Source organism: Malaclemys terrapin, chromosome 11, assembly GCF_027887155.1.
Source record: "Malaclemys terrapin pileata isolate rMalTer1 chromosome 11, rMalTer1.hap1, whole genome shotgun sequence".
NCBI lineage: Eukaryota > Metazoa > Chordata > Testudines > Emydidae > Malaclemys > Malaclemys terrapin.
The window spans coordinates 69,911,534-69,924,020 of record NC_071515.1 but is presented as its reverse complement, the minus strand read 5'-3'; the positions used below and the strand labels follow the sequence as shown (position 1 = coordinate 69,924,020).

General features: G+C 42.5%; 1 protein-coding gene across 6 annotated transcripts in view; it reads right to left on the bottom strand.

Moving 5' to 3' along the window:
• SEMA5B (semaphorin 5B) overlaps positions 1–12,487 on the bottom strand; it is a 335,078-nt gene that overhangs the window by 113,265 nt on the left and 209,326 nt on the right. For all 6 annotated transcript variants that reach the window (XM_054043657.1, XM_054043659.1, XM_054043655.1 and 3 more), the window contains one exon: positions 10,798–10,843. In XM_054043657.1, coding sequence (XP_053899632.1) covers positions 10,798–10,843 — 46 coding nt within the window. The remainder of the gene's footprint in view (positions 1–10,797; positions 10,844–12,487) is intronic.

Here is a 12,487-nt window from a genome sequence, read left to right as displayed (position 1 = left end):
TTGAAACCGGCATTTCCGCATTCCTGCAACGGGTCACAACAATAGAGAGGATTGGCCACTTGACAAGGTGATTAGTACAGCACTGCAAGCGTTTACACTCACACCAGTGAGTCGTAGCCACTCCGCTGCAGCTGTTATTCCTCTCGGAGATGTGGACTACCTGCAGCGGTGTACCCAGGGAGATACAGCGCTGTAAGTGCCCTGCCAGTGTGGACAGGGAGTGAGTTACAGCGCTGGGGGAGGCTTTACAGCGCTGTAACTTGCAAGTGTAGCCAAGGCCTAAGAAACAACAATCCCTGCCACGAAGAGCTGACAGTCTGAAAGATAAGACATACACAAGGATGAGAAACTGGGGGCAGGGGAGTGAGAGATAGCCACAGTAATGGGATGTGCACCGTTCTTAGCCAGTCAGGAGTGGCAATCACAAGTTATTCCATAGGAAGACCTATACCCTACACAGAACTGTGTGCATTGGAAGCCTTTTTCCTTGAGCAGGATCTGTTCTTCTAAGACGGCTTTTTGAAATGCTAGACTGGAAAACCTGCATGAGTTCAGCTGGCAAACTCTTGAAGTTGTGGAGAAATCAAACCTAAGCCTTCTTCAGACTCCTGAAGCGAAGCTTGAAATAATCCCTGAAACTATGGTCTCCCCCGCTCTTGGTCCCCTAATGATAGCATTTTCTCCCAATCGAGGCAACCGAGTTTATTTAGAGCTAATCAAATTGGGGCTTGATCATCTTTTTCTCCTCTTCATACCTGGCTTATAGGATATGGATTTTTTTTTTTTTGGAGGGGGTTGGGTTTATTAAGCGGGGGAACCCTTCCAACCAAAAGCCTTGTCATGTTATCAAAGATTTCACCCTGGCATGCTGCGGTGAAATCAATGTTCCACAAAAGTGATGAATTGTTCCCCTCCTTCCCCAAACTCTGGACGTGCCCTAAGAGCCGCAGAGCTAGGCAGCCTGTGTTAGTGACTCTGCTGTATGGCTTCAGGCTGCGATAATCCCATGAGAATTACTCATTCAAAACTGTTACATATCAACTAAACTGTTACCAACCAAAACAAATCAGGATCATTTTATCCTGGGAAACTGCTTGTGCTACCATGAAATGTATTTACTGTAAAATAAATGTTTTGGGGTTTGTTTGTTTTTTACAAGAGCTCAATAGTTTGTTTTATAGGAAACACACAAGGTTGTTTTTTAGGCCAGTTTTAGAGAGGCACAAATCAATAACTAGTCTTCTTACACTTCCACTATAAACTACCCTATGCTACCAGGGGCAAATTTGCTCCTGTGCAGACAGCCAGCAAAAGATATAGGAACCACTTAAGTCTTATTCAATCCCTGTTTTGAATTTAAAATGCAGATATTAACCTATATTATACCTACACTATTCTACAGTAACTTGCCCAAATACTGCAATTTCACTCTTGAAAGATGCAATACTTTGGTATGGAAGAACATAATGTTGTCTCCTTTACTAAAGGTCATGGAAGAACACACAGGAGTACTAGCAGAAGGGGAGCAAACATGAAATACTTTTTCAGCAGTGTCAAGGGATTTTCAGCTCATTTCTGGCCAGGTCTTAGGAACAAACATTTCATCTGCTTTCACAGAACTTCTCATTACTGAGTCCAAGAAAAAAAATATTGCCCTAAGCAAACATAAACAAACTTCTGCCAGTAGGTCAATTTTGGTGGAATGTTGATTCTTCGCTCAGTAACACCAACATAAATAAGGAGCACGTCCCTAAAGACAATGAACTGATGTTGGTGCAGAGCAAGAGGAGAATCACAGCACAAGTACACCGACGTCTTCTGGGCACCCTGGAATCAGAGTAGTGGGAAGCAAAAGAGAGAAAAATAAGCTAACTAAAGCCAAAATACGCTCCACATCCTTTTGCAGCACAAGGAATCAGAGGCAATGCTGATTGTAACAAATGCGAGGTGCATTTTTTCTGGTCTGTGTAAAGCATGTTTAATGGCCCTGGCTGTAACTTGCAAGTAATAAGAACATTAGTCTTCATTCCCCACACATAAAATGCCTGACAGGGTTTTATCAAATAAAAAGCCAATATGCCACAGTTATCAGTAAGTGACTTCAGCAGCTACTTAAATTCTCAGTTTTTGACTCCTACTCTAAATGTTTGCTGACAAAGCCCAAAGCCCTGGCAATTGTTTCACCGTTTACATTCCAAGGTGAGGGGTGGGGAATGGCCGCCTGAAAAGTTCTCTGGGAAGAGGGCTGACAACCAGCCGCTGACAAACATCACAGAAGCTGCACTTTTCACACATGAAGGTCAAGTGCTTGGTCCTCAGCTGACGTAAATCAATGCAGCTCTGTTGACTGCAGTGGAGCGTCACTGATTTACATCAGGTGGGGTTGTGGTCCAAACACAGTGTCAGAAAGTGAACCTCCAAACTCTTCTTACTGCACCCTAATAGTGCACCACAGAGAGCACTGACTTCAATGAGGCTTCACACAGCGGTAAGCAATATGACTCCAATTTAGCAAAACATTAAAGCATATCCTGAAGTCCATCCATATTCAGCAAAGCATGTCACCATATTCTTAACTTTAAGTAAGTCCAAGAGGAACTTGAGCACCTGTTTAAAGTTAAGCACGTGTTTAAGTGCATTATAGAACGCAGATGGACTCCTGAATAGAGTCACTACAGAGGTAAGGTGTGTTTGGAGGAAGGAGTCCTTAGAAAGGAATGCGGACTCCAGACACACACTTTGACACTTCTCATATTTTCCTCTACATCCTAGATTTCAAGAATCCAGAAGCTCCGGCAACCTCTTGGATAAAATCTGGGAAGAACCTGAAATTCAATTTTCAGGTCCAGATCTAAACTTTTTGAAAGGTGAGTGTATTCAGATGGAGGGTTTGATTTGGGCACAGATGTCAGATAAAAAAAAACAATGACAACAAGAATCAAGGTTCCTTCAGTATTCAATCTTCTATAACTGAAACACAAGGAACCACAATTCCGTATGATCTTGATGAAAACCAGATTTGCTCAAAAACAGGTCCAAGATACTAACAAGATTTGTCAGATCTTCAGCACACAGTACATCCGTCACATAAGCCATTTATTATGGAATGGCATTAGAACTCTGGGCTGAGAGTAAGGGATTTTAGGTGTAGCTATGGTAGGTAATTTAGGAATAGATTTATATGTTAATCTGCTAATAAAAAATGTATCATTCTGATAAAATATGTGACATTCATAACTAAACTATAATCCACATATTGAGGTTTGCGTCTGCTGTACTATATAAGGTGTTGATTATGTTTAAAAAAATAACTGGATGTGCCTGAAAAATAAGAAATAAATATTTTATCTAGGTATTTATACCACATCACTCACAGTGGTAACTGAATAGCTGAAACAGACAAGCCATATTTAAAACACTTACAGAAGAAAATAGTTTTTAAGTTGTAGTTAACTGCAAGTGTTACATTCTTGAAAATTTCAAAATGCAACTGATTTTAATGCAGCCTCACTAGTAAATAAAGCTATGAAAAAGGTCCAAAACTCATCTGCGTTTTGTGTTGAATGACAAACCTGGAACTCAGACCAGATTCTATTAAAGGTTTGCTAAAATTTGTGGACTTTGGAGGAAAACTTGGACCTGCTTTTGAACAAATCTGGTTTTACATCAAGATCATATAAAATTGTGGTTCCTGTTGTTTCAGTTACAGCAGGTTGAATACTGAGGAGAACCCTGATTTGGAAATATTTTTGCAAATAAATACAAATTAAAATAATAATGCTACTCTTATATAGGCCTTTCTTCTGTAGCTCTAAAACCACTTTACAAAGGATCATTATCCCCATTGTACAGATGGGGAAACTGTGACAAGGAGCTGAAATGACTTACCCAAGGTCGCTCAGCAGGCCAGTGACAGAGCTGGGAACAGACTGCATGTCCCAGTGCAGTAGTTTGTCCAGTAGGCAACACTACCTCCCAAGTTGAATTTAATAATATCATTCCACCAATCACAGTAATCATTTGCAAGTATCCTGCTGAGTATTGGTCCTTCATGAAAATGTTTCTGAACCCTTAAAGTTCCATGAATTTTAACATGAATGAAAATTTGGATGAAAATTTCTACTGAAAACTGCATTATTCACTATTCATCATTTGTTAGGCTTATAAATTTTTATACAACTGTTCAGGGAAATACTGGAAGTCAGATTCTGCCATCTCTACTTACACTGGAGTAGTGCCTTAATATGTGGACTGCTTGCAGAGTAAGGTACCAATCAACATATGTAAGGGAGGCAGTGTCAGGCCTCGAATAGTAGGAAATAAAGCAAACAGGATGTGTTTAATTCTTGTTTTTGATTCAAGACCAGAAATACAAATCTTGTTCATTCTGTTGCAGGGAGAGATGTTCAGGACCGATGGAGACATTTTATTACCATTAACTGCAACCCGTTGATAGGTACTATTGATTTACCAGTGGTTTTGCCCTAGAGTTAGTGATCCCTCCACAGAGAAGTGTCAGAGGGAGAGTGTCTGTAGCAAGAGCAGTTCAGTTGAAGAGCTGGATCTGGGAAGTGCAGCTGTTTCTGATTGTCAGATTAAGAGAGAAAAAGTGAAGCAGGGTAAAGTACCTTCTCTCAATGGAAATACTGATCGCTAAGAAGGGCAGTTTAACTAGTAAAGAAATGTATATCAGCTTTTCCTCTGTACTTGAGCTTTGCACAGACCTGCTCCTTTACAGCCTGGTCCAAATGCCACTGAAGTCAGTGTCTTGGACCAGGCCGTATGGGCTTGGGCCCTTATTCAGAAAAGTGCTTGAGCACATGGTCAATGGGATTTAGGCACTGAAGTCAATGGGACAAACTCACGTGCTGAAAGTTAAGTACTTTCTTACAAGTAAAATTTCCAAAAGCCCTAAGTGATTTAGGAGCATACCTCCCATTGACTTTCACTTAGGGTAAAATTTTCAAAAGCACCTAACTGCTTTGCTGAACAGGTACCATATTTACCTGCTTGAGGGATGGACTGAATTAAGGCCTAGATTCTGATACTCTTACTCACACTGAAAAGTACCTTACTCCACAGATAAGCCACTAAAGACAATGTTGTTACTAAGATGCTTTTTTTCTCGGTATGAGTAAGGGCCTCCATTCTGCAAGTCTGGACCAGGTATTTATTTTGCCATTTAATATGTAAATACTTTATGGCTCAACTCCCTATTTTTTTAATGGCACCCTTTTATAAAAGGAGCAAGTATTCTTGAAACAGTTTTAAAGTTGCCTTCATGAAATAATGTCATCAATATACATGATGCGCTCATACCCTGCAGTGCTGTGAGCCGAGCTTGGCAAAATGGTTTGGATGAACAGGTTATTCTTGAATAGTCATCTGAGGAGGACTTGAACTTGGGTCTAACACGTGAGAGTCCTAACTACCATGGTACAGAGTCATATATTTCTTTCTCTCCCTCCCTCTGCCCCCAATGACTATTCAAGAATTTTAAACACAGTGGAATAGCATCAACAGGAGAGACAGAGAGCCCTGCCCCCAGAATCCCCCAAAACCCTGTGATTAGGGCGCTCTCTTGGGAGGTAGGACACCCAAATTCAAACCCCCTGCTCCCCATCAGGCAGAGAGGGGGTTTGAAAACGGGTCTCCCACATCATGGGTGAGTAGCCTAACCACCAGCCTAAAGTTATAGGTGGCAGCGGTCACAGCCTCACCTCCCTTCCCACTTTGTTAATCTAGCCCCTTTAAAAATACCAAGGAACAAAACGTGTCAGGTCAAGCCAAGTTTCATTTGATGGCCAATCGACTTTCTAGATGCACTCAAAATTTCAGAAGTTTTCCATTTCAGTTCAGGTCAAAACAATTCCCACTCCCCACCTCCCCGAACTGCCAGTGAACCGAAAAATCAGTTATTCCCCCAGCTCTAGTTGTGAGTACTCTCAATGAAGTCAGTAAGACCTGGGGGTATTCAGTACTCAGGGTCTAGTGGGAAATGTGTGCCAGGCAGAGTGATTTTATATATGCTGGCAAATGTCCTTGTTTAGTCCTTTTAAGAGGCCCAAATTAGCCCAGTGTATTTTTTTAAACGCGCCATGAAGATTTTGTTTTTAAACTGACACTTTCCACCTAATCTATTAATTGTGAAGTCTAGTATAAATAGCCCCCTTACTGGCCTCTCTGTTAAAGCTGGGGATTAGAGGGTAACCCTGTTCCTGGCTCTTGCATAAATTGAACAGTGTGTGCTATACATGCATATCATTGCCTAGGTTTAAAAAATGCCCAATATTTATGAAACATAATGCATACGTGAGAGCTGCTTTCAGGGTGGAAAAGGAAGATGTATGGATTTCATGTTAAAGGGACATTAGCAGATTTTAAAAAACCTGTATGTTTTAAAGGCGAATTTCCGGAGTTTTGCCAGAATTTTAAAAATCTACAAGATTTTCAATAGTGACTAATGTTTTTAGGTATTCAACTTGAGGTACCTTAAAGGGACTGATTTTCAGAAAGTTGAAAGAACTTGTCTCCTAGAAGTTCAGCTTCATTAAGATAGGCACCAAAACATTGAGACACCCAAAATCATTAGTGACTCCTGCAATATCTTGGCCCCAGCTCACTGTTGGCCATTAGCACAGACTAATTAACATTTTTCATTTCTCTCAGCTTGGGTAGGACAAGAATAGTTTCCCCTTTGTTTCTAATCCATTTTGCTTCCTGGTTCTCAAGCACAGGCCCGGTGCTGCAGCTCTTGGAGGGGAAAACAGGGGAAGGGAATGTTTAACTTCCAATGAAAATCTAAAGCCAGCCCGAACCAGAAGTGAACCTTGGATCCTGGCAGGACAGAGGGGACCAAAGCAACCTACTCTGGAGAAGGGACAGAAGATAAAGAGCTGAGAGTGAACGCAGAGGAAGAGAAAGGAAAGGACAGTCTTTACTGTCTCCTTAACATGTCCTCCTCCCCACCGAAGCCTGCCATATCTTACCCTTACCTCCCCAAAGTGTCCCCACCAGCATCCTCCTGCACTCACCCCCTTGAAACACACCCCACAAAAACCTTCCCATACCCCTGCCTGACCCGCCACCAAAATCCTATCCTATTTATCAGGAAACATTCATTGTTGAGACATCTTTCATTGCACAAACAATACCAGTAATGTGCGCCCAGAAAACAAGGATGCGAAACAAGTTTTCATCATATGGGCAAGACGTGTTATAGTTTGTCTTTGTAATTGTAATTTCAAGATCCTAGCTCCATATTTTATGTATTGGGGGGGGAATGTTCTATTCCAATTTAAAATGGGTTGAATCTCATGTCAGTATAGCACATTTTTGTTGTTGTGCTGTGAGCTTACAAGCATTCATTGCAATGCTGTATGGAATAGAGCTGGGCAATTTTTTCCTCCCGCAAATAGTTTATTCACTGAAAAATGTCTTATGGGAGAACCAAGTTCAAATCCCTGCTTCACTATTTATGTAGATATGTATCCAGAATGGAACAGCTTCAATAGGAGAGACAGAGAGACCCACAGCAAACTAAGCTAGGGTGCTTCCCCCACAATGTGGAAAACCCAAGTTTAAACCCCTGTTCTACAAGCAGCAGAGTGGGGAATTGAACCCAGATCTCTCACATCTCAGCTGAGTGCCCCAACCACTGGACTACAGGTCAGAAGGAAGACAGTTGTAGTAATGCCATTGCCTCCTCTGGCTGTTTTATTGCATTTCCTTTGCTTTTACAGTAAAACGTGCCCAGAAAATACACCAAGCAGTTTGTTTTGACACAAAACAAAAAATTCAACTTTTTCTATTCACTGAAATTCTTCAGATCGTGTGTGTTCAGTTCAGGTTGAAACAATTTTAATTTTTGTTTTTTCTGTTTTTCAGAGCTGCCAGCAAACTGAAAATCCAGCTATGTGGAAAGAGAGAAACCAAAGTCCCAGAAGGCCTTCAAGTTTCCAAACCAAACAGCACCAAGAAGGTTTACTCTAGCCTTGTGAAATAGTAGCTAGAGCCCTGCATGGATACAATTTTATATTCACGGATATCCACATCCGCAGATATAAATTTGTATCCGCGCAAGGCTCTACTGGTAACTACAGAATTTTCAAGGGCATAAGAATTTCCTTTGAATGGAAACAGTGAATAATGTAATGTATATGATGAGTGACTTTGTCACCTGTTCAACAGTAGGAAATGTTCATTTTCGGAGTCGAGAAAAGACGGTGCAGGGAGGATGCATTAATCAGAGTTGGCCACTAAAGCTACAACATTACAGAAGGAGAGAGATTTTCAAGCACCCAAGTCAGTGGGCCAGGTAACAGTGTCACTAGGATATTGCTCCAGTGTTGCCAGGTTCATTGGGGGAAAAAAAAAAAAACTAGACTTCTACTTCGATATAATGCGGTCCTCAGGAGCCAAAAAGTCTTACCGTTATAGGTGAAACCGCGTTATATCAAACTTGATTTGATCCGCCGGAGCGCGCAGCCCCGCCCCCGGGAGCACTGCTTTAACACGTTATATCCGAATTCGTGTTATATCGGGTGGCGTTATATCGGGGTAGAGGTGTACTAAGATCAGCCTCCTTTGTGGCAAAAGCACTGAAGGGGCTTGACTCTTGTCTGTGGGTGCAGAGTGACTGAAATTTACACTCACCCTTTACCCACAGTCAGCTGTGGCCATGGGGGGTGGCAGGGAAGGCAGTTTTAAGCTCAGACTAGTACTCAATCGGATCCCCTCCATTAAAGGCTAGCCTAGAAGAGGCGCTGAATCAGGATCTCTTCTGCACGTCCTGGCTCTGCCCCCTACTCAGCACACAGTTCCTACTCGGTGGGCAGTGCTGCCCAGTTCAATCTCAGCAAAGCAGGGATGGGGTGGGGACTTGCACCACGCGATCCCCACTTTCAGGCAGATTTGGTGCCACTGGCAGCCTGCAACATGGGTTCCAGTGAGAAGTGAATCAGATCCACTGGTAGGAGAAAAGACCCTCCCAATACATGTTGAACTGTAGGATCCGGATTATATTTTAAAAGAGCTGCTAACACTTCAATACAAAACAGTCTCCATTTTGTTATTTTCTAAACTTTGCCTGCCTCCCTCCCCCTTCTATTGAACTGAACTTAGAATCCCCTTAATTTCTCGACTTGATTGTCTATTCTTTTCTTCAAAATGATGTATATGGAGGGGTGGGGTGTTCTCTGAGCAGCATTATGTGCTTCACGGATGCAAGCCAAGTAGCTACTTAGGCAACCACTAGGTCTGGAAACAATCGTTTCCATCATTCCCAACACGTGTGTCCGCATAATTCCATGCTCTCATTGTCATGCAAAGAGTTTTGTAGAAATGGCCGGATACACCCAGAAAGCAGGAACAAACTAAGCTCGTTATGTTAATCAGAGATCCCACCACATCCTCCACTTGCATACAGGAGGGCTTTCAATTTTAGGCAGTGTAGCGTGCAGGCCATTGTGGAAGAAATCTACCCCAGTGCAGGAAGGCTGCACAAAGCTCTAGTTATTGTTGAAGCCCCCCTGCAGTACTGCCCGCAGGAGACTCTCAACCAGGTCGGGATGTCGGGGATCCCAGCGGGTAACCAGAACAACAGGCTGTGATAGCCCCTCTGGGAATCAACCCTCTACAGAGAAACACTATTTCATCACCACCACTAGGCTCCCATCTCTTCTATATCCCATTGGAATTATTCTGGCACACATAGCCTACCATCCTTGAAAGGGAAAGTTCTGTTAGATGAGGTCCACTTTTAGAGTTCGTTCCACTGTCACTTGTACTTCATAGAATAAAAAAGGAAGATGCACGGGAATTAAGTGCGTGACTGCTAAATAGCTATGCTGCCCTCCATCCACACTTAATGTCAAGAGACTCGCATGCAAGGAAACAGGGTGTGGCAGGTGCTTTGCCCAGCCATGATGAATACTGCCCATTGGTCAGAGCATTTTAGCCAGACTCTACGTGGGCAAGGGCGCCTTGGAAGTCAACAGGCGCACTGAGTGACATGCCATAATGAGGCCTTGGACTCTAAAGTCTTTAGGGGTCGGTGCCCACATTTTGATCTGTCTAACAAGAGCAAGGCACATCTTTTGGTGCTTACAGAAAACAAACAAACAATCTATACCCCAGCATATTTGTTATTGACACACTGTTAATTTAAAAGTAATTAATTAATTATTAATTTTTGCTGCACCTTTCAGTTCCAGATTCAAGCTGGGGGGTGGAATCTTGCTCATCCCATTGGCTGTTTGTAAGCCTCCTCCTCTACCATTGGGTGGTGGGTGACACACATTTACAACCAGCTGTGCCTCTGAACGCCTGCACATCCTATCTTGTTTTTAGTAACACATTCAGCTCCTCAGCATTCCATGCTCCCACGGGCACAACAAAATAGAGAGCGGTGATGGACGAGAACTATTAAAGCCATCCCTGCAAGCTGCTAACTTCTGCACTAAGGAAAGCCAAAGATTTCTTTGTATGGTTTTATTTAAGCGGCACCAGTTATCAGTCATGCTACTTGCTTTGTTTCTTTAAGATGTCATATTTTCAGCACCCACCCATCCCATCACCACCAAAAACACTCAAGAATGGAGAGCAAGGAAGTGCTATCCAAATGGCCAAGCACTGGAATGCCCTCCCTTTTAGCATTATCTTCTCAGTGAGAACAAATAGTCCAATTCTTCCCTCTGCCACTCTGAACGCATATTGACAGCTTACACCAAGCGATTCCAGTAGCACGTTCATGAACGAGTCAAGCAAAACGATTGGGTAAAAAATGAACAGACATACCTGGATAAGAGAAACATTGTGTAGACTAAGTCTGAAGAGGTAGTTCCTGCATGAGAAAGAAGAAATAAAAAAAAGTTGTTAGATTCAGGAGAACTTTTTAAAAAAGGAAGGGCGGGGGAGACGAAAGTGAGGGAAAAATCATATACTTTCGGCTAAAGTGTATGGTTATGCATTTATACAGGCAGCAAGGCTTTCCAAGAAAAGTGTCCACGTGATCCACCGAAAGAACAAAAAGAAATGCTAAAATGATGCCTCTTGTTTCACAGAAATGTAGGGCTGGACTGGACCCCTAAAGGTCATCTAGTCCAGGCCCTGGCACTAAGGCAGGACCAACTAAACCTAAGCCATCCCTGACAAGGGTTTGTTCAACCTGTTCTTAAAAACGTCTAATGATGGGGATTCCACAACCTCTCTTGGAAGGCTATTCCAGTGCTTCACTGTCCTTACAGTCAGAAAGATTTTCTTAATCTTTAACCTCAATCTCCCTTGCTGCAGAGTAAGCCGATTACTTCTTGTCCTACCATCAGTGGACATGAACAATTGATCCCCATCCTCTTTATAACAGCCCTTAACATATCTGAAGAGTGTTATCCGGTCCCCCTCACTCTTTTTCTCAAGACAAAATATATCCAGGGTTTTTGCTGTAACATTTCCTCATAGGTCTGGTTTTCTAAACCTTATTTCTCCTCTGGATTCTCTCCAATTTGTCCACATCTTTCTGAAAGTGTGGCACCCAAAACTGGACATGATACTTCTGCTGAGGCCTCAGCACTGGCAAACACATCAGGACAATAACCTCCCTTTGCCTGTCTTGTCATGAACTTTGTAACAAAACTCAGAGCCAATTTGTATCCAAAGCCTTTAATAGAGATGTACAAAGAAACCTGAAGGACTAGGGGCTTGATTCAAAATCTTCAGCTGGCCCAAGGCCTATGCTGCTACACTCCTGTTTGCTTCTGGGAGTGGGGATGAGATGGAATCTGCAGACCTGGGCTCAGAAGAGCAGGGAAAAGGGTAGCTGCATTCTGCTAGGTGTTCTCCACACACACAAAATTTGCAGCGAAATCAGTGCAAGGGCCTGTGGCCTGAACCTGTGGTCCATGTGGAAATTCCCCATGCCCCCACACCCAAGCCATGATGTAGAATCTTTCCAAGCAAAGAGGATTCTGGGGCAGAGGCAGGTGGGTCCTGACATGATAGTTCTTGCTGCCAATGGTTAAAGGGGGCAAGGGGATAGCCAGATGGCTATCGGAGGCAAAGGGCCTAGGCATCCCCACGACACCTTCATGATGTGTGAAGAGCTAAAAGAAAGATTCAGATTACAGAAAAAAGGAAACAATCATTTGTGTTATGCAGGTGTTTATGCTTAATAATCTTGACTTAATGCATTCACATTTCCACCCATGTCTAACGAATACATTCAATATAGTACAATCATAAATATAATAAATAGAGAAAGATATAGTGTGATCCAGTGGCTGGAAGCTGAAGCTAGACAAATTCAGACTGGAAATGAAGCACAACTTTTTGACATGGTAATTAACCACTGGAACAATTTATCAAGGGTTGTGACAGATTCTCCATCACTGACAATTTTTAAATCAAGATTGAATGTTTTTCTAAAATATAGGTCATTTATTTTGGGGAAGTTGTATGGCCTGTGTTATACAGGAGGTCAGATTAGATGATC